The sequence below is a fragment of the Hippoglossus hippoglossus genome, chromosome 16 (genome assembly GCF_009819705.1).
Source record: "Hippoglossus hippoglossus isolate fHipHip1 chromosome 16, fHipHip1.pri, whole genome shotgun sequence".
Lineage (NCBI taxonomy): Eukaryota > Metazoa > Chordata > Actinopteri > Pleuronectiformes > Pleuronectidae > Hippoglossus > Hippoglossus hippoglossus.
Window position 1 is genome coordinate 17,257,201 of NC_047166.1, and position 22,106 is coordinate 17,279,306.

The 22,106-nt window shown below is 40.7% G+C and overlaps 1 protein-coding gene across 9 annotated transcripts in view; it reads left to right on the forward strand.

Annotated features, from left to right (window-relative positions):
* The window catches only part of triob (trio Rho guanine nucleotide exchange factor b), a 113,181-nt gene that overhangs the window by 50,518 nt on the left and 40,557 nt on the right, over positions 1–22,106 (forward strand). For all 9 annotated transcript variants that reach the window (XM_034610717.1, XM_034610708.1, XM_034610709.1 and 6 more), the window contains 10 exons: positions 945–1,067; positions 5,793–5,984; positions 7,054–7,185; positions 7,584–7,814; positions 9,265–9,387; positions 10,429–10,620; positions 12,815–12,984; positions 13,659–13,833; positions 17,983–18,178; positions 19,826–19,992. In XM_034610717.1, coding sequence (XP_034466608.1) covers positions 945–1,067; positions 5,793–5,984; positions 7,054–7,185; positions 7,584–7,814; positions 9,265–9,387; positions 10,429–10,620; positions 12,815–12,984; positions 13,659–13,833; positions 17,983–18,178; positions 19,826–19,992 — 1,701 coding nt within the window. The remainder of the gene's footprint in view (positions 1–944; positions 1,068–5,792; positions 5,985–7,053; positions 7,186–7,583; positions 7,815–9,264; positions 9,388–10,428; positions 10,621–12,814; positions 12,985–13,658; positions 13,834–17,982; positions 18,179–19,825; positions 19,993–22,106) is intronic.

The window sequence follows — 22,106 nt, forward strand, 5'->3', positions numbered from 1 at the left end:
CTATTGTATTCTATCCTTCTCTTCTCAACCCTACTCTATTGTACTTTACTCAATCCTACTCTATTCTATTCTATTCTGTTCAATTCTATTCTGTTCTTCTCTACTCTACTCTACTCTATTCCAATTTCAACACGATGATAATTAACTGTACAAGATGAAATTGGTTCCCTGCTGCCTCTTTACTCTTTTGCCCCTCTGTGCCTCTATGTTAGAACATGCAAATGCTGCATTTCACTTCTTGATGCATGCAGGTATTTTCAGGTCATCCAGTCTTGGCTGGGTATTAGAAAACAAAACAATAACTCAGACATTTAAATCCTTGGATCAACTTTCATTCCCATGTAGGCCAGATGAGCAAAACTGTGTATGAATATAGTGCTAAAAGTTGGCAGACTGAACCTGCTGGTCGTTGTTGACAGAATGTTATGTCATATATCCTAATAATATAAATTCTTAAAAGCTTTTTCTGTAATATAAGATTGAGTTGTGTATGTTCTTTTGACAGCTCTATTTTATATCTTGGTCAAATATTATTTGAGCTGTGTGTGTTTGTGCGTGTGCGTGTGCGTGTGTGTGTGTGTGAGCGCGCGTGTGTGTGCGCAACAGAGTAAGTAAATGAGAGAGTGTGAGCCTGTGCGTCGTCAGTGTTTCAGGAGAGTGTGATGTTGTGTGACTGGGAAATGTAGCAAGCAGTATGAACTGTGCAGAGCTGGAGGCACACCCAGAGGGCTGCCATGAAAAGTGTCAGAGCTGTAATTAAAGACACCTTTTCCATAAACCACGCATGTAGAGAGAGGGAACAAAGGAAGGGGTTAAGCATGAAACATACACTTATTGGTTTGTTCCTGCTGATTGCAGACAAGCTCGATCGCGACTTGTCTGCAGGAGTCTCTGCAGTGGTCGGGGATAAACAACGTTTTGTCCCTCTTTTGTCCCACGTGCAGATGTTCGACTGGATCATGCACAACAAGGGGCTTTTCCTCACCAGTTACACAGAGATCGGAGGAAACCACCAGCACGCCGTCGAGCTGCAGACCCAGCACAACCACTTCGCTATGAACTGCATGGTAAGACGCCGTCTTTGTCTCCTTCAAGCACACTCACACAGACTACGCAATCACAAACTATTATCATTACTGTCAGTCACACCAGTCTCACACCACAGTACAACCACCACACAGACACACACACACACACCATCCTGTCCTTCGGGCTCTGACTTGCTGCAGACTGATATTTTCGCTGTCTCCCTCATATTATTCAGCTGTTTTTCACTCTACCCCAACTCTGCCCCTCTCTGTCATGTCGTGTCACAGTGCTACTCACATAATTGACCCATAATGCCTCGATACCCCTCCCATAGCTGTTTGCTGCCCTCTGCTGCTCTGCTCCACACCCCTTCCTGCCCTCCCATCCCATACTTATGTCTGTGGAACTCTGCTGTTGACTATTACAGACATTATAGCATTACTAGCTGCTAGCCATGTAAGCCCACTGAGAGTGGGCAGCGCTGTTGGAAACACATTTAGTGGCCCAAGTGTCTCAAACTGAGGCCCGATGGATCCATTTTACCTGTCTGGACAGCAATGGATATAAATGGATGTAATAAAGAGGAAAACTAAAAAACTAAAAAACTTGTTCTGCCCATTACCTCTGATTTGGACAAAACACCTCTCACTGTAATTATTGTAAAGTGTAGCCAAGGGAAAGCAGGGCTTCAGGCCCACATCCTCCACTCATACGCCTTTTCCCACAAGATTAGCTTATTCTTTAACAGGTTCCGGTCAGGATTCTTAGAACCTTGTTGCATCCAGTGAACCAGCCCATGTTTTGACTGCTGTAATCAAGGATGCATCATTAACAAAGGGCGTTTCACAATGCACAATGAAAGTAAAGGCTGGTACGAACTGCTACAAAAACTATGACTCACACACTGTTTTTTTGTGGTTCTTGTTAGAAACTGTATTTTTCGGGTTCTCAATCAATTCAGTTTTGGTCTTAATGCTCCAAACCCAGAGCTGAACCCATTTAATGTTGGTGAATAAGGGGGTACCAGAGTTTCACTGTTATCAGGGAGTGTTTGCAGTGAGCAGTGTCAACATGAGGGTCCGGGGTCAGCATCAGTGACCACCCAAAGCCAGTTGTGTCAACACCATTGGGTTTAGATGAACCAATAACCCCTGAAACAACAGTATTAGAAAGGACAGATGGAACTAGATTATAAAGTCACATATTTTAACAGTACACACACACACACACACACACATACACACATACACACACACACACACACACACACACACACACACACACACACACACACACACACACACACACACACACACACACACACACACAAACAAACAGCCGGGTACACTCAGAGTAACCACCGCCCCCTCCACCCATTCTTCCACAGGAAACTGCATTTCCCCTTCCTGTTGCCTCAATGGAAATACAAAAGTGTGTGTGTAGAGGTGTTGCCTGTGTCCTTTTGTTTGTCGCGGCTTCAACATTGCTTTTGCAGTATTCTTATCAGTGATATTTGCGAGGGATGGAGTAAACCGAATGCATATGTGCCATGTATCCATCATCAGCATCTATAATATTGCTACAGGTTCCTCCATAGTTGAATTGTGCCTCTGTTGTTGAGCGGCTGAGTGTAACGTATGAATAAAACACCTTAATGACAGCAGTTGATACAAATGACTTGGCAGGAGGGACCGATTTTATTTATTCATTTCTTTAATGGGAGCATTGAACAGAAGAGTCGGCCACGTCCGACCTCCCCCTATTACTCTTTTATATACATTTAATATATTTAAAAAAAGAATACATCACCCTGAGACAAATAAAGACTATAGAGTTAAATTCCTAGCAGTGATGCCTGGTACAAAGAGGGTTCCATTATGTGCTGTAATCGCCTCAGTCGCTGGCATTTGTTGTGATACCGCATTGATTTATACAACATTACACTCTGTATACTGTTACACATATAAAACCTACAAAAGCAATCATGAAACTTTAATGCTCCTTGTGGGTAAACTCTGTAATTTCAGTAGCAAATAGTATTAGATCACCGAAAGACTGAATATGTTCATAATATGGAAAACACTGGAGCAGCCCTGAAGGCGCATGATGCTTTAACTTTAGTTGATATGTAGGATACCTCTATAGAAAAGTCCATGTGAACAGTGGAGAATCAGGGGTTGTGAAATGTATCTATGAGATAACATGCCCACGTGCATGCACACAATTGTTTTGCCTAAAATGCAAATATAATGTATTTAAATTACATGCTCTTGTTTTACTTTATTACATAAGTTGAATACAAAGGGTTTTTAATCATGTTGAGTTGATGTGAATGAATCTAACAACTTGAAAAGGATTTGATTAAATAAAGTTACACTTACACTTTATATATAATTTATGTAAAATATATGCAAAATTTAAATTACAGTAATTTAATTGTGTAATTGTGTGTTAGCATTCTTGGCAAAAACAATGTTGAGTGTGTGAACATTGACGGTAATGTTGTGATGTTTGGCTCATATTTTAGTTTTTAGACAGTACATAAAAAGTGAGGTCTGCTGAGGGATTTTTTATTTAAACTATTCTGCACATTAACTCTAACTGTTATCGTTGGAGTTTTTGAGGTCCCTATAGGACATAGAATTTACACTTAACTTAAGATGGACCTCAGTCACATCCTGTGTCTCTACGTGGCTATTTTACAGGACAGGAAGCACGTGTGGCTCTGCTGTGGTGAACATTTGTTCGTCTTGTATTGTTTTACACTCACAATGAAAATACCCCTGTGGCCCTTACTGTACTGTTTTCCTGCTCTGGGGCAGACTCCATAACTCTGTTCTCCCTTTATACCCAAGTACCATCTTCCCCTGTTTGGTGTGTGTGTGTGTGTGTGTGTGTGTGTGTGTGTGTGTGTGTGTGTGTGTGTGTGTGTGTGTGTGTGTGTGTGTGTGTGTGTGTGTGTGTGTGTGTGTGTGTGTGTGTGTGTGTGTGTGTGTGTGTGTGTGTGTGTGTGTGTGTGTGTACTGTTAAAATATGTGACTTTATAATCTAGTTCCATCTGTCCTTTCTAATACTGTTGTTTCATGTGTGTTCTCCACACACATACAGAAGTTGGTTCCTTCTAAAAGTCACCATAGTTTCCTGTGGTATTATACCACATAAGACCTATTGTATCTTTTCTCTAGTGGTATTTAATTTGTGTCTTTATAGAGTTTATAATAGGATTACAGTCGTTCCACTGTGCACTGCTGCTCTTTTGTGTATCACAACTTACCTACTGCTGTGTATCTGAGAGCAGTCGGACTCCCCGGGTTTCACGTGTGACCCGTACTTCTTTGCGCACCGCTGTCGCTATTATCCTCGAGCCGACGTCAGACTTAATCCGGGGCTTTTGACGACCCAGTGTCAAGATTTTCCTGGATTTTGGACAGGTCTCTGCTTGACAAAAAGTCAAAGTAAAGCTATTCGGAAACCACTTCGAAACCCCAATTTCCGAAAACCCATCTTCAATGATCTCAGAGCCTGGCGGATTAAACCAAACGTAGCATCGCTCAGTGCAGCTTTGATGAGAGGTCATAATTCGTGTTGGTGGATCCTGCCTCTGTCTGTGGACTGTCGCTGGTGTTTGGTTCATCTTTCCTCCCCGTTGTGATTGAAACAAGCAGACTAAGAGCCATAATAGGCTCCAGGAGCAGTAATTGAATAGAATAATAACAGGCTGTTAACACAGTTGTTAATTAGCGTTTGCTGATCCGTGCCTATCTACACAAAACAGCTTGGAGCCCATATATTAAAAAAAGACTGAAAGATTAAGAGGCAAATGGGTTCTTTTCATCTGTCACACTGGGGCATATGCCTCCCCAGTGAATGACTTTGTATGTGTGTGTGTGTGTAGGGACTAAGAGGTGGCTTATGACAAGGGTCCATGTTTTAACCTTTATTCTTACATTACTTACTGTGTACACAAATATAATTGTAGCCAATATATTTCACATTAAGAAACATGAATTGCTTTTAAAAAATATAGCCAATCTTGGCCGTTTATAGGAATAGTTATAGCTTCATGCATAATGGCCCCGAAAAATGAAACTACAGCAACACGGCAGCCTGTTCACTTACCCAAATATTAACAATACACAGGACTTTGATTGTAGCTTAACTTTATGGGGATTCTTTATTCAAGAGCGTGTTCTAGATTTCCTTCAATTCCGCTTGAGCTCCTCTTCTCGCTGCTTCTCTGTCCACGTGGACAGGGCGGGACAATTTCACTTGTCAACACTACACCTGGCTTTCTATTGGTTCGGGGAATTTTGACAGACTTGTTGCACAAAAAAGAAATCCAAGCGCCGAAGAAACAATCCAAGAACAGAGGAGAAATCCGAGGTCAGACGTTTTCTGCTCGCACAGAAGCAGAGCTGACTCTGGAGTGCAGGAAATCCATCCAAGCAACAGAGTATCCGAGTACAAGCAGAGCAAATCTAAGCACATGCAGGGGCTTTTTGAGTGCGAGCGCAGGGTTTTGAGCAAAAGCATTTCAAAATCTGGATGTGAAATCAATAAGTCCTGGTTTCAAACTGAAAGACCACACTCCTGAATAAAGACAGCAAAAAAAAAAGCATAAAGCTTTGCCATTCACTTTGTCTGTCGAGAACATGTGAAGCATAAAGAAACACATGAAGGAGGATATGATGTATTTGAATTTAAAAACCTGTTGCATATCTTGATCTTTGACATCTTGCTTCTCCGTCCCTCCCTCAACACAGAATGTGTACGTGAACATCAATCGGATCATGTCGGTGGGGAACCGGCTCCTGGAGTCGGGCCACTACGCCTCGCAGCAGATCCAGCAGATCTCAGGCCAGCTGGAGCAGGAGTGGAAGGCCTTCGCCGCAGCGCTGGATGAACGCAGCACCCTGCTGGAGATGTCCGCCAGCTTCCACCAGAAAGCAGACCAGGTAGGACGCAGCTCTGATGATGTCACTTCAACTGCAAAACTGAGACCTCACTTATACGCACAAGCTTCTTGTTATAATGAATATATGTTCTTTATTTATATATACGTGCAAAAACACATGTATACTGTAAATACTGTGTAATCAGAGGAGGATGGAGCATACAGTTTAAAGCTGAAAAGTTTTTCTTTCATTGAGTTTTCCTGTATACGTCAGCATTAGAGTTTTATACACTCTAAAAGAAATAATGGGAAAAAAACAAAGAGAAAGAGATCTTTTTGGGCTTTAGTACAAGTTCGATGCACTGGTGCAGCTTGTAATAGACCTAATAGTCAACTATTGATTTGCTTATGGTTGCAGTAACAACACTTTGGTTTTGTTGCTGACACCTATTTCTTGCTCAGTGGCTCCGTTTATGTTCAATCTTTAACGTCAACTTTCTTTTTAGCAACAGAACCAAACAGATTCGTGTATTATATTTGTTCCTGTTATATTTGAGGCAAAATAGACTCTACTACTGATTCACTGAGTTGCTCGGATAATAAGATAATAATTAATTTACAGCCCCGAGTGATTTACCAGACCCACACACAGGTGTTGCCCTTCTCTCATTCCTTATAAACTATCACGACTTATAATCGTTATTTTATCGAAGATTTCTGATTCTGTCCGGTTTATATTTGTTAAACCTTAAAAAAATTAGAGGCTTGATGAATTCATTTTTTTTTTTTAATTAAGGTTAATTAAGGCATCAATATAAAAGTCCTTCCATGCGTACACAGTGAATAATGCATTGTGCATGCCAAACATGATGTATTATGCTGGACATACCTACATAAATATACAATAACTGTTGACGTACAATGACAGAACCAGCTAAAGGTAAATCGGCCACTAAGATGTGACATTGAAATATTTCAAACTGAACAGTCTTTGGTTTGAGGTCACACACATCTCTTCATCTTAATGTACAGTTGTGCATTGGGACCGAACACAGTGTTACTGTTAACATGTATATATTTACTTGGATGGATATACTATAAATCAGTACTCTTGTTTGTTCTCTCATCAGTACATGAGTAAAGTGGAGCCGTGGTGTAAAGCGTGTGGTGAAGGAGAGCTGCCGTCTGAGCTCCAGGATCTGGAAGACACAATCCACCATCACCAGGGATTATACGAGCACATTACCACTGCATACTCTGAGGTCAGCGCACACACACACACACGCAAACACACACACACACACACACACACACACACACACACGCAAACACACACACACACACACACACACACACACACACACACACACACACACACAGGTTAATTGGCAAGACACAGACAAATCAGCAGAATACAAAATCAGACTTTTAATCAGGATTTTAATCTATATATTATTGAATATTGATCTTTGGATCACTTTTGGTCACTGTATTATTGAGGATTATTTTCTAGTTATATTAATAGACTTTATTTATTTATTTCTAACTTGATCACTTATATCCAACTTCAATTCTGTTTTCTGATGATTCTGAGGACCTGAGACATTTCATTTTCAAGTGATCAATACTGTATATCGATCAACACATCAAACTTTTACAGGTAAGCCAGGACGGCAAGTCTCTACTCGACAAGCTGCAACGACCTCTGACCCCGGGAAGTGCAGACTCATTAATGTCATCAGCCAACTACTCCAAGGCCGTCCACCATGTCCTGGACATCATCCACGAAGTGCTGCATCACCAGAGGCAGCTGGAAAACATCTGGCAGCATCGCAAAGTTCGCCTGCACCAGCGCCTACAGCTGTGTGTCTTTCAGCAGGATGTGCAGCAAGTAAGCAGACAAACATACTTATTGGTATTAATCTACTTTTTGCAAAGCTTGTCATCTTGAGCGATGAATCTGTAAAACCTAAGTATCTTCCAGTTGTTGAAGAAAGTCCATTATTATTGTAGTAGCAGTAGTACACACGTATACTGTATCCAGAGTTAATAGCTATATCAGAAACTGTCTCATTATGCAAACAAGTGGCAAACAACCCCTATAATATTGATATACAAATGATTTTTAAAGGAGTTTTAGGGACATTTATGTCCTTAAGTTTTCTTGAAGTGTGACACCACACAAAAAATAACGATGCAAAAAGGTAAACTTTGTTCCTGACATATACCAGGCTGTGTTGATCTCATTATCATGTAGTATATAGTTAATAGAAATAAAACAAAAGAAAAACAAAAGAAATCTCATTACCATGTATTGTAAAGAAAATTATTAAATTTTGATGATTTTTTAATAGACAAAAATGTGGAATTACAAAAAAGAATGGCATTTAAATTGTTAAAACACTAAAAATAAATAGATATTTAGCTTTTATGATCAGAATTTATGTTGATTATAAATAAAGTCACTGAAAGTGTAAAATATTATAATATATAGAGTTTTAATAGCAGTTTTAGGGAGCAAAATGATATTAAAGTTATAATATAATCAGCTCCAGCTTCTACAAAGACTTGTATCACTTCCTCCTGAGTTGTCAGAGTGAGCGTCTCTGTTTCTGTGTGACTGTCGAGCTCTTAGATCAACACTACTGAGGTGCTGTATACTGTCATCAATGCCTTTCTACCCTTGGGCATGAACTCTCTCTGCCTCTCTGCCCCCTCACTCTCTCTCTCTTTCTTGCTTTATCTTTGCTCTTTTCTTCCCCCTCTTCCATCCGCTCTTTCATCACCCTTTTCTCTTGGTAGTGGTTTCCATGGTGACGCAATTTACTGTCACATTTGGTGTCAAGGGGCATTGTGCACATGTTCAAATGTGTTTGTCCCATCAAAATATCTCCCTCTGAGACCTTGAGAACATCATGAAAAAAACTCCATTCATTACCACACACAGAAACAGATGGAACCATCTGTTTCTGATAATAAGGTAATTTCATACAAAGATTTGTAGCTAATCTCATCCGCATCGGAAGTGTTAACACTTTGCGCTGCTCTGGACTTTCTGTTTAGCAAAAAGGAATTGTTTTTTCATTTGTGTAGTTTAAACATGACAGACTGTAGATGAGGAAAAGGAGTGAAGAAAAGGGGGGATGAGCGGAGAGGGTGAGAGAGATGACATCTATAGATGAGTGTAACCCTAATGTGTTGTGAATACAGCCATTTCAGTCAACTGCCCCCCCTACTGCTTGAAAGTGTGTACTGCATTCTCAATATTTGGTTATCCTGTGGAGTTGTGCGTACATATTCAAATATAAATTGTGTGTGTGTGTGTCTGTGTGTCTTCCAAGGTGCTGGACTGGATAGAAAACCATGGCGAGGCCTTCCTCAGTAAACACACGGGTGTTGGGAAGTCTCTGCACAGAGCCAGAGCTCTGCAGAAGAGACACGAGGACTTTGAGGAGGTCGCACAGGTGAGTTAACAAATAATGCATCTGAAAGTGAGAGCATCAAATCAATGAAAGAACATGCAAGTGTGAATGTTGCATTCATTCACACGTAATATTGAATATTTCGGAGGACAGTGATGCCGAATCAAATGGTAAATATCTGTAGTGTCCTGTTCAGTACAGCTCCTAAAGATTATGTAACAATTCTTCATTAAAATGTGTAAAACAGCTAGACCTATGTTGAATATTTTGTTGACTTTTTCATGTTTACATTTTTCAAAATGTTTACAACAAAGTTCAAACCTCGGGAAATCAACAATTTCATTCAGGATAACAGGACGTTTAATTTTAATGAAAACATCCTTTTATTGCGTCATATCCTTTGTCCCTGTGTCTTTGTCCGTCTCTGCTGTAACTTCCAACGTGTGACGAAGGAAAAACTTGCTGCCAGACACTTAGCTTTTTAGCCAGCAGGCTGTTTTTTTCCTTCCATTGTTTGTATTGGTCACTCCTAATGATTATTCATTACCGTTTATTGTGTAAGGTACTAACATTTTAACACATTACCTCATCCGGGAACATAATTTGCACCTGAGTCATATTTTCATTGGCAATGGTGGAGAAAAACAACTACTCCCATGAGCCTACCCTGCTTCATGACATCATCAAACCAGGTCTCTGTTATTGTTCTCAGCCAAAGTTACATATTATTATTATCAATTATTTGTGGCAAAATGTATGAGATAGTGCGTCCATCCACCCATCCATTAACTGTACCTGCTTTAACGAAAGGCCGCAGGGGGCTTGAGCCAATCCCAGCTGACACTGAGTACTTCCTGGACAGGTCACCAGTCAGTCAATGCACAAAGAGACAGAAAACAACAGGGAATTTTCAGTTTATACTGTATGTATTTGGACTGTGGAAGGAAACCACAGCACCCAGAGAAAACCCACACAGGCCACAACCCCAAACCTTCTTGCTCTGAGGTTTTCACCACTGCCCCATTGTGCTGTTTATTAAACTGTACTCAACTACATTTTAAATCAGTCATTTTATTGTTTCAGAATACCTACACCAATGCTGACAAGTTGCTGGAGGCAGCAGAGCAGCTCGCCCAGACCGGAGAGTGTGACCCGGAGGAAATCTACCAGGCTGCTCACCAGCTAGAAGATCGCATCCAGGACTTTGTGCGACGCGTCGAGCAGCGAAAAGTCCTGCTGGACATGTCTGTCGCCTTCCACACCCACGTCAAAGAGGTGTGTATTTCCTTTTCATGTCCTCTCCTCTCCTCTCCTCTCCTCTCCTCTCCTCTCCTCTCCTCTGTAATTAGCCCCACTTACCTTGTCAATTTGCTGAAAGCTAAATCTCTATGCTACTAATTCTATTTGACTGTAGGAGCCAGGGAGGTAGAGGAATATTAGTTTATTGGTCTCATTCCAACTTGTCAGTGTAAATAGGAATCTCAGTAAGAACATATCTTGTCCACCATCAACAACTGACTCATCTTTTGCTGTTGCCTCTCATATTTTCATATCTAAAGGATGGAAACTATAATTGTTACAGTTGTATACAATGTCTCCACATATCTATCCACAAATGACTTTTATAAGGACAACAAGGACATGCCAGAATACATGTTATCATATTTTTGTAGTTCTACTTAAAGATTAAATTCCATGAAATGTGCAGAATTAATCACAATTGAATTGTTAATGTAGTTAATGTGTTGAATTGTTAATGTAGTTATAACAGACAAGAATAATTCTGCTTCCACATCACACACTTAAAGAGTTGTGATCAAAAGTACTGCACCAAAATATCTGCACCATAATTAGTATTTGCTTTTTAGGTCACTGCCTTCATCGTGACGGAGATTTTTTGCAATGTGTGATAGTGTGTGTGTGTGTGTGTGTGTGTGTGTGTGTGTGTATTTGTGTTTATAAATGTGCAGCGTTGCTCTAAACGCTTCTGTTCTTGCCAAAGTCATTACGTTCTCCCTGTGCAAACATCTGTGCTCCTCTTTCCATCTGCAGTGCACAATTAAAGGCGATCTGCCTCCTCCCTCACTGTAATAACAACTATCACCCTTTCCTTACTATTATTTTACCCTATTGCTTAAAAAACAAATAAAGAACATGCAAATTACACAGCACAGCATAGGAATAACCAACACTATACTGAGATGTGGTGATCGCTGCTCCACTCGGTGTTGTGACGATGTGGAAGTCGTACACTGTAGATCTCTGTCTACATGAATCTCTACACACTGACAGAGCACCGAGCTCTGCAGTTGTTAAAACTACATCCTGTTTACATAGACTCAGACTTTGTCATGGACTCATGTTGTTTCTAATGAAGCAAGTCTTAAATGTCCATATGGACTAATCTCCTTCACCCCATCTGTTAGCTCACACTGGTGTGTGTGTGTGTGTGTGTGTGTGTGTGTGTGTGTGTGTGTGTGTGTGTGTGTGTGTGTGTGTGTGTGTGTGTGTGTGTGTGTGTGTGTGTGTGTGTGTGTGTGTGTGTGTGTGTGTGTGTGTGTGTGTGTGTACACAAGTGAATATTTCCAACATCACCTTTTCAAGTTCGACGTCTTTGGATACTGTGCATCATGAGAGGCAACAAACAGTTTACTGTAGAGACAGAACATGAACTACATTAGAGGATTCTTCTGCACTGATTATCATTAACTAGACAGATGAATGATTATAATAAAAGTAATAATAACTTTATTTATATAGCACCTTACAAAACAGCTTTTACAAAGTGCTTCAAAAAGAAGGGCAACTAAAAACAATCAAAGACAGAAAATTACATAATCAAAAAATCAAAAACAACAAATAAAAAATGCAACATCCTTTCAAATTAGTGCCAAAGAAAAAGGATGAAAGAAACACAATAAGACGAAGTTGCTCCAGATAAAAACCCAATGTAATAAAATTTATTACCACCAGTTTTTAATAAAAAGAAATGGGTGATTCAAACAACTAGTTGGGTGATTTCACTTGTATACATTACATTTAGTGTAATCTGTAAGTTAAAGTATGTTACGGGGCTGATGATGGTGATGATACCTAAATTAGCCATGTTTTCTGAGAAGGCAGCGTAGGTGGTAGACAAGCCGTAGGTGCTCGGGTCTCTCTCCTGCAGTGTGGATAGTGTGCCAGGGCTTTAGTGGCCTGAGCCAATTCACCCAGATGGCTAATCCGTTACAAAGATGACCATTCACAAAACACCAGCTTTGAGCAGAGCTTGGTTGGATTTGATTTCTGTCTCCATTTCTGTCGGCGTGTGCATGTGGCAGCTTCTCCATCAGCTCTTACCTCTGCAGGTCTGGGCCCACACCCTCTGCCAGCATGTGTCTGTTTGGTTGCTTCCTGCTCTTTTCTCCTCTCTGGAAGGTGCACGCTACATTTTAACCGTCCTCCCTGTTCTGTCCATCCCTGTTAGCTGTGGACGTGGCTGGAGGAGCTTCAGAAGGAGCTGCTGGATGATGTGTACGCGGAGGCGGTGGAGGCGGTGCAGGAGCTGATCAAGCGTTTTGGCCAGCAGCAGCAGACCACCCTACAGGCTACTGTCAATGTCATCAAGGAGGGAGAGGACCTCATACAACAGCTCAGGTTAACGTTGTTACATTACATTCACATTTCATTTGATTTTATCCAAAGCAATTTACAATAAGTGATTTAAGCCATGAGGGAACAAACCCAGAACAACAAGAATTAAGTAAGTACAATTTGCTTCAAAAAAGCCAAACTACAAAGTGCTATTATTCAGAGGAGTTTAGAGTTTTTGAAATCTCTTAGTTATTTCACTTTTTTTTCTGAAATTACTGGACAAGTTGAAGTAACAACAGTAACAAAAATAAAACTACAGAATTACTAAAGCTAAGGCATAACATAAAAGGGATTTCCTGTATATATGTGTTGTGGAAAAGTGCAGGGAACTTATTAATTATATTATTATTATTATTATTATTTTCTTTAGGTTCCCCAAGGATGTCTTTATAAGATCTTAGAGACATTTTTTTGACCACATAAACCCTGTTCAGACCCGGTGTTAACATTCGTCCTGAGTGATCAGATCACATGTGGTCTGCTGTCAGCTCAGGTCCAAATGCTTCCTGAGATCTGACTCACAAGATCCAAACACACAAACACATCAATAAACTCAGACTGGAATAAAACAAGTCCTTAGATTTGACCACTTTTGATTGGATCTCTCAGGATGGATGTTATATACAGGGTCACTTACACATTACCTGCAACTCCCTTATGTTTGACTCTCTCCACAGAGACTCGGCCATCTCGAGCAACAAGACTCCCCACAACAGCTCCATGGCGCACATCGAGAGCGTGCTGCAGCAGCTGGACGAGGCCCAGGGCCAGATGGAGGAGCTGTTCCAGGAGAGGAAGATCAAACTGGAGCTCTTCCTCCAGCTCCGCATCTTTGAGAGGGACGCGATCGACGTGAGTAGTAGGCGGGAGATGGAGGAGGCTTGGTGTGTGACGAGGATTTATTTTTGCTTTATATGACGTGCAATGTTCAGGCAAACGTGAGACGAGTGGATGAAGCATTGTAGATCATAGGAATTACAGATTTTTCGTGTATCACTTCTAAAGGAGGAAATAGTTGGGGAGGAGGAGTGGAGGTGAAAACAAAACTGCAAGGAGTGTGATAAGTAAAAAAAAAAAAAAAATGGAATAATGTTGTTTTCTTAAATACAAAGGAATCAATTACATGTGGCAGGGGACCAACTGAAATGACTGTGACTCTGAGCTGATGGAGCATTACACCATAAAAGAGAGATCGAGTCCTGGAGGGAGGACCCCCTGCTGCTTCAGAGCTTGGTTGAATTCACAGCGATACGTGCTGCATTAAACCAGCGTTTAGTTCCACTTGACGCATCTCATCCACTGACTCATTCCAATTTAGTTTCCCTGTATCTGCTAATGTCTTAATGTCCCACTGCGATGCTGAATGCTTTTCTCAGTCGGTGCTCAGACGTGATAACTCCTCCTCTGAAAATTTTGTTTAATGTTCCTCCTGGTTTATGTTTATCGTGGACATCAAATGAGATTTGTTGTGCCACAATATGTTGGGGGAGAAATTAGACTCTGTCCGAGATGCAGGCTTCACATTCATTAAGGACAATGAAGGTAAAAAGAAGAAGATGTGGAAAGTATTGCGGCAGATTTGGAGAGTCCTGGGTGCTTGAATGACAATATGTGTGTCGGCAAATAGTAATAATCACATTACTCCCTTCGCTGTGACGAAAATAAAGAAGTATGTATATAGACATGTTGGGATCCATACTATGGATTCGGGCCCAAACGAAATTGGCATTTGTGGAAGCAAAACATTTCCATTACCCATTTATCAGCTGATATATATATTTCAAAATATCATTAATGATTCCCAAGATGCTGTTATCAAACCCTAATGACAAAAAAAGTAATTTGGTGAACAGCTCTCTGTACAGCAGCGGTAGTGCAGCCGCAGGCCTTTACTTGCCACTGCTCAATTTCAGAAAGAAAGCTGCACCCAGCATCAGCACAGGCCAAGAATACAGGCCATTCCAAACAGGCACGTGTGTGTGGGCACTATAGCAACTACAGATTCAAAGAAAACACAAATACAACAAAATATATGGACCTTGAACTGAGAAAATACACATCTTTTTATGTCAAATATAAACTTAAATACACATATCTGCATTGTTAATTCTGTAAAATAAAAGTTTCATATTGCCGTGTATCAGTAAACATCCGCGCCAATACCGCTATGTGTGTGAAAGGCTCATATCAGCTGACTTTTATCAACAATATATCAGTTGGGCTCTAATATGGATTTGAATGCACAATGTAATTCCTGCCAAAACAGATTTTTCAGATGCAGGTGATTTTTAGGCTCAGCACCTTTTTGTTTGTTTTAATTTCTCAATTATATTTAATGTGTTTCTTTTATTAGCCAGAACATTCACTTTGCCTCTACTGTTACTGTCAGCTGGATTTCTTTACACCAACAATCTCCAAGATACAAAGTTTAGGTTTTGCTCACTTCTTATCAAAATGATTTAAAATTGAGAGAAGCATCTGCATTAACCCCTTTAACTCAACTTTACATATGGTGTGATATTACAATTCTGCCCATGCATGAATTTTCCTTCAACGTGTGATAAGAAAAGTTCTGTTGCTGCTTCGAAGTTTGTTGCACTCACACACACACACACACACACACACACACACACACACAGGATTAATATGACACGGTGTTCAAGCATGAAGATGGGTGGAGGAGGCATTTATTTCCCTTCACTCCCTGCCCCCACACACACACACACACACACATATGACTCTCCCTCCTGGCTTAGTAGGGGGTGTGTGTTTGAGGTGAGGGCACGGGTTGAGACGAGACACACACCCGTCTCACAGTTCTCTCTTCTTCTGTCGATAAGTTTGTATCACTGAGGAAAACTGAGAAGAAAAAGAAAGCCTAGTCAAAGAGGAGACTTTCCTCCATTAGTTGCTTTTTTACGGCGCTGGTAGCTGAGGGAGATGGTCTTCTTGCACACAGAGGGCATTTTACTCAACTTGAAGTGTAGAGGAGAGCAGAGAGTAGATGCATCCTTGGTAAGTTCCTGCTTTGTTGCCAGTTTGTGAAATGATCATATTGTTAGTTTTGTCTGTGTGTATCCAGATTCCTGGGGTACTTTGCCACAAGGCAAGTGCACTGTTGTATATGGAGAGAGAACAATGCTTTTTTATTGCAGAAGAGATTTATCTTTCTATAAACATATTCATTGGAGGGCTGCAGAGCAATTACAGCCATCAAGTTATGAAATATACTTTTACATATTGTTTTCCCTTTATTGTTTAGAATAATAGATGATTAAATGTATTTGTTAAAAATCTGGATTATGATTTACCAAGCAATAAGTTGCTTACCTGGATTTCATCATTTAGAGGATATCTCATTAGTCCAAGACTTGTATGGATCCAGGTTTGAGGAGCCACTCTGCAATCTGCCTGTTTTTTAGGTAGTTGTTTTTAAGAGAGCTCAGCAGGTCGCTCAGCGTCACTCAACTACAGGGCTGTGCTAGTTGAATACCCGGAAAGAAGGTGTTTTTAAGAACTAAAAACTCCTCACATTGTATACTTTATTCTCTATTACAGAGAAATGTGAGGGATATTAAAATTATCCTAATTTATTGGAATTTCTTGTGGAGGAGAGCGAAAGCATGAAGTTTTTACTTAACAGAAAGATTTTGCAGCTAAATATGAGGAAGTCAATGCTGGTGGTTTATATTGTCCGTTCAACTTTTACCACATTCTGCCTCATATATATATATAAGAGACAGCGAAAACATTAAAAACTGTTTTTTTTACTGTTTTACTAGAAATACTGATCTTACCCTTAAATGAAGAAACGTGATTCTTCTTCAGTGATGCTTTTGATCATCAATCAATCAATCAATCAAGCAAACTTTCTGTGTACAGCATTTTTCATACAGGTTTGTGCAGTTCAAAGTGCTTCACAACTGACTGATGAGCCAATAATAAGACAAAACATATAAAAAACAAATAAAATAAACCAACAGCTATAAAAACAATAAAAGCCCTGAACAAAGTAGCTTTAAAAAGAAGTAAAAGTCAATAAAAATGGATGAAAAACCCATATTCCTATGGGCAGATCAAATTGAATAAAACGGTAAAACATGGCTGCAATTAAATAAAGTCTATAAACCAAAAGCCCGGCTAAAGAGAAAAGTTTTAAACTCACATTTATGGATTTCATCACTTCTGGCTGCTCTAAGGTCTCCAGGTAGAGGGGAGTTTAATAAAACTGGAAAAAAAACAGAGGAAAACAGCCTTGACAGAAGCTGCAATGACAAACAGAGCAAATCAGGAAACAGGAATCGCCTGATTACATTTACTAAATTATAATGAATATTATTACAGAAAACTGGATTAATTATTAAAACCCATTTGTAGCATCAGTCTGTCTCAATAACGATTCTCCGCTACTCTTCAGCTCCATTAGATAAAGGCCTCTGTATATTCAGTCTTCATGCCCCCAGGGCCAGAGGTGAGTTCTGAGCCAAAGTGAGCAGCAGATCTCCCTTTAAAAAAGAGAGTGAGACAGACAGAGCTGCATGTTTCCAGGATCTTTGTGCCCATCGTTTCATGATTCAGTGTGCGTGGGCAGTCGGAGACAAGCACCGACATCTCAGTACATCTGCTTTACCAGCCGTGCATCAGCAGTGTGATGTGTTATCCTTTATTATGACAGTTACTTGAGGCTGTCGGATTAGAGAAATGACTGTAAACTGTCTGAGTTGGTATTCAAACATGAAAATGATATGGATAATTAAATGACTATGCTATTTGTTTGTGCAGCTGTGAAACTTACACCTTTGAATGTGTGTGATGGTGAAAATCATTTCATTGCTTTATAAACAGGGAAATATACACAACATGAATTCTTGACGTCCTGGGTTAGAATACAGTCGGTAACTCTGTCACACATATCTGTTTTCTTTTCACAATCAAATTAAAGACAAATCCAACCAATGTATATTTTGACAAAGAAATTGTTTTATACTCTTTTAAATTAAGATCATCTCAGACCTGGAGTCATGGAACGAGGAGCTGTCGCAGCAGATGAGTGACTTTGACACGGAGGACCTGTCGCTGGCCGAGCAGAGGCTGCAGCATCATGCAGACAAGGCGCTCACCATGAACAACCTCACCTTCGACGTCATCCACCAGGGACAAGAGCTGCTGCAGTACGTCACGGAGGTCCAGGCATCTGGTGAGTGACGGAACAGAACGCATCACCTGAAGTGTCAATCCATGCACAGACAAACAAATTCATAGGTCACGCACATCTCTAGCATTCATTGATTTTTATTTAATTTATATGAAAAAGAGGAGGAGGGAATAAGAGGCATATCTGCTTTAACTGAGTAGATGTTACATCTCAATCCATAAGAGTTGTGTTCATGTTGGGTTAAACTGCTCTTGGGCAACACCATAGACTGTATATAAACATGGACGACCTGTATCCACTTCCTCCCACTGTCCAGAAAAGAAGATAAAATATCCTTGATACGAACGCTGCCATCTGGGCCATTTGGAACCAGAGTCTGCACAGTAGTGATCGGGGGATGGAGTTGCAGTAGCAAAGTCCCATCAATACAAGTGCTTGACCAATCAGGAGTCAGTCTCAGCTGTCAGTCTTGACGTTTCACCTCTTTGCACAGCATTCAATGACTTTAACTAAACTTACTGGAGTAATTAACACTTGGACAAACATCAGTGTGATAAGAAATAAGCTAAATGTCAGAAAACATTGTTGAGAAAAATGTATTTAATGTATAGTTTGACTTTTTAATTTGTTCCATTTCCCATCCACTAACATGGAGGAGACAGGATTACATAAACTCTATGAGCAACACACACAGAAATGTTTTTTTTTTTAGATGACCAGGACGCTGCATGTGTTGTTGTGTTTTTCACCTCACAGTACAAATTTAGCTCATTTAGTAATTCAAAGATCTGCCTCTGCAGCCGACCACCTACACTGCTGCTGATAGACACATGGCAAACTTAATGATGCTGGAGTTATACCTGTGTAGATAACCTCAGGATGGCAGTTATGAACCAAGGCCAGCTCTGCGGCTCGCTGCACGACTGGCACACGACGCTGCGAAGCAATGCAGGACAAAATTATGAGGGTGGATTATGCAAATGGTAAATTTGCCGTGAAACGTTTTTTTTTGCAAGAAATGACATGATTTAGTCATCTCCCACAAGATCAGCATTGTACTGTACTACATGTGAAATCATAAGCCATCCAGCTTTTATCATTCTTCAAATGGCAGTAACAAAGAATATATTCATGAAATGCATATTTTATAGCTTTCATGTAGACTGTGTGGATTTAGTGTCGAGATGTGTGCAGAATCACTACATACCTCTTCAATCCATAACCATCTAATCCCAGAAATAAGTGATTATTGAAGAATGATATTGACACTTAGTTGAGCACATACCTCCATTCAGGGCCCAACACCTTAAAATCAAGCCGTATAGCTGAGGCCACATGAGGTTTCTCAGCTACACGTTGGTGGTAGTTACAGATTTCTGGCCCTATTTGCCTACACCCCCTATGAAATCTTAATAAATCCACTACATACAGATTTTAATTTGGATCCACTCAAAATAACACAAACACATCGATACCAAACCCTGAAAGTGTGAAGATTCACACATAATTCCTCACAAGATTCCTGGATCCCCACGATCTGGATTTCTCAACAAACGTGTATGGGTTCTGTCCTGACCCATAATGCATCCTTCCACCAGGTTTCGTGTTAATCCGTCCAGTAGTTTTTGTGTAATGCTGCTAACAGACAGAGGCAAAGATGGATTGTGTTGAAATGTCCCTTGTGTGCAGGTGTGGAGCTGTTATGCGACAGAGATGTGGACATGGCCACGCGGGTCCAGGACCTGCTCGAGTTCCTCCACGAGAAGCAGCAGGAGCTAGACCTGGCCGCGGAGCAGCACCGGAGACACCTGGAGCAGTGCGTCCAGCTGCGGCATCTACAGGCTGAAGTCAAACAGGTACACGAGGAGAAGACGAGGACAAGAGGGTGAAACGGGAGACAGACACATGGGGTCTCTTTTAAAAAGGGGCTCTGTGGCTCAGGAGGTAGAGAGGGTCGTCCACGAAACAGAAGTTTGGTGGTTTGACCCTTGGCTTGGGCAAAACACTCAACCCTAAATTGCCCCTGACGGTTGTGGCAACAGTTAACGAATAATGTGTCATTGAAAAAATTCTGCATATAGAATGAATGTGACTTCTGGAAGACTGATAAAGGGCTATATATATATATATATTCTATTTAAAGTCCAGTCTAAAAAGAGGACAAGTTACAAAGGATCTGTGCTTGTAGTTTTCAAAGAACAATCCCAGTATTATTCTCCCTTTTAACCAGAACAGAAATCCTATTTAAATTAGAGTAGTGATATTTAGTTGTATGTGGTTGTGTCCAGGTGGAAAACAGAGATCATACATATTTTCACATATGAATTCTCACATGATGCTTCTTTCTCTTGTAAGAGGTCAAACGGTCATCTTATGGCTGCAGCGTACCATGATTGTTACAGCGGAGTGTTGAGATGCTAATAGAGCTACAGGATGTTCTGTCTGTACAAGAGCGCGACTCGATGACTCATCCTGTGTCAACAGTCTCTCTCCTTCCCTTCCCCTCCTCTCTCTCTCCTGGTATTTCATCCGTCTGTTTTAATGTCGAGACAGAGATCTACGACAGAGTGAGATAAATGGCGATTGAGGGTTAAATGAGACAAATGGACCAGAGAGCAGCTCAACAAGGGAAGAAAGACATAGTTTCTTATTGTTGTGTCAGTGAAGAACATCTCAAACGAGCCATTCCCTGGGTTCAGTTGCAGAATTCAAAGCAGGAAAATAGTTCAGAGTTAGTAATGTAGCCCACTGAAAGAACAACACTGAGCCAGTGTTCATAATAAGGCTTGTTATCAGAGGGATTCAGCTGAATCACAACAGACTCTATGTGTCGGCTTCTGTTGGAACTAATGAAAAATGTAGCATAAGTGGTGGCAGATATGAGACTGAGACTAAGAGAATCTACTAGAGCGAAGCATTTCAGCAGATGCATGGAGGCAACTGAACTGACAGAGATGATGGTGTGATGCCAATATGATGTTATTTTTACTGATCTGCCCACAGAGAGGCTGTAGCCATGGCCTGTTACAGAAACTGTCTTTGCAGCCAATGCCTGGTTCACACTGCATGATTTTTAGCCCGATATTTTAGTGTAGTGTGTGACCCCCCCATCACCCCTGCACTTCTTTAAAGGGGACATAGCATGCCCATTTTACCACAAGTTGATATGGTTCCTTGGGGTCTTAATGAAATGTCTGTAACATACTTGGGGGTGAGGTGGGGGGTGGGCCAAGACCATGTAGGGAGACTTCCAGTGCCTTGTTACGACACAAAACCCAGGAAGCTCAATCGAGTCGCTCAAGCATGACGTTTCTGACTTAGAGGAACCATAACAAAACGCGCGAGTGTTTTTTTCCCAGAGTTTTTGGGTTGGTAGACATGCCAGATACCCACATTAACGTGTAGTTACCAGCCTTGACTCAGCAAGTGTTGGTTGGAAGATGTAAGGTTACGGCTTGGAGCATGGCGAGTTAGTGTCTCTGTATTATTACTGGGGACCAGATCCGTTCTGAGCTTTAAAAGTTATTAAAAGAATCTTAAGATATATCCTAATGAAGGGAGGCAGCAAGCGATCTGACAACTTTAAAAACAGCCACGTAGTCTGAATTTGGCATTAAAGTGATTTGTAAATCCGAGACAGTCCACCGCTGCCCCACAGTTGCTATTGTTAGAGCAGTATTTTTTACCTTCTTAGCTCCACACCCAGAGGTAGTTACCTGTTTCTCTATGACCTTAAGAAATAGCAAAGCTTTAGAACAGGGATTAAGGATGTAGCAGGGGTTATAACAAAGATGATAAGTACAGTAAAGTGGTGTCAGGTGTAGTGGCATGATGAAATGTGTTAAGTAGACCTTATTGTAAGCCATACCATACCTGTGAATCCTATGTGTGCGTCATTCAGTTCTGCCAATATTCAGCTGCTGACACGCATAACTATCCCGCCTGAGGCCATAGAAAAATGCAATGGAAA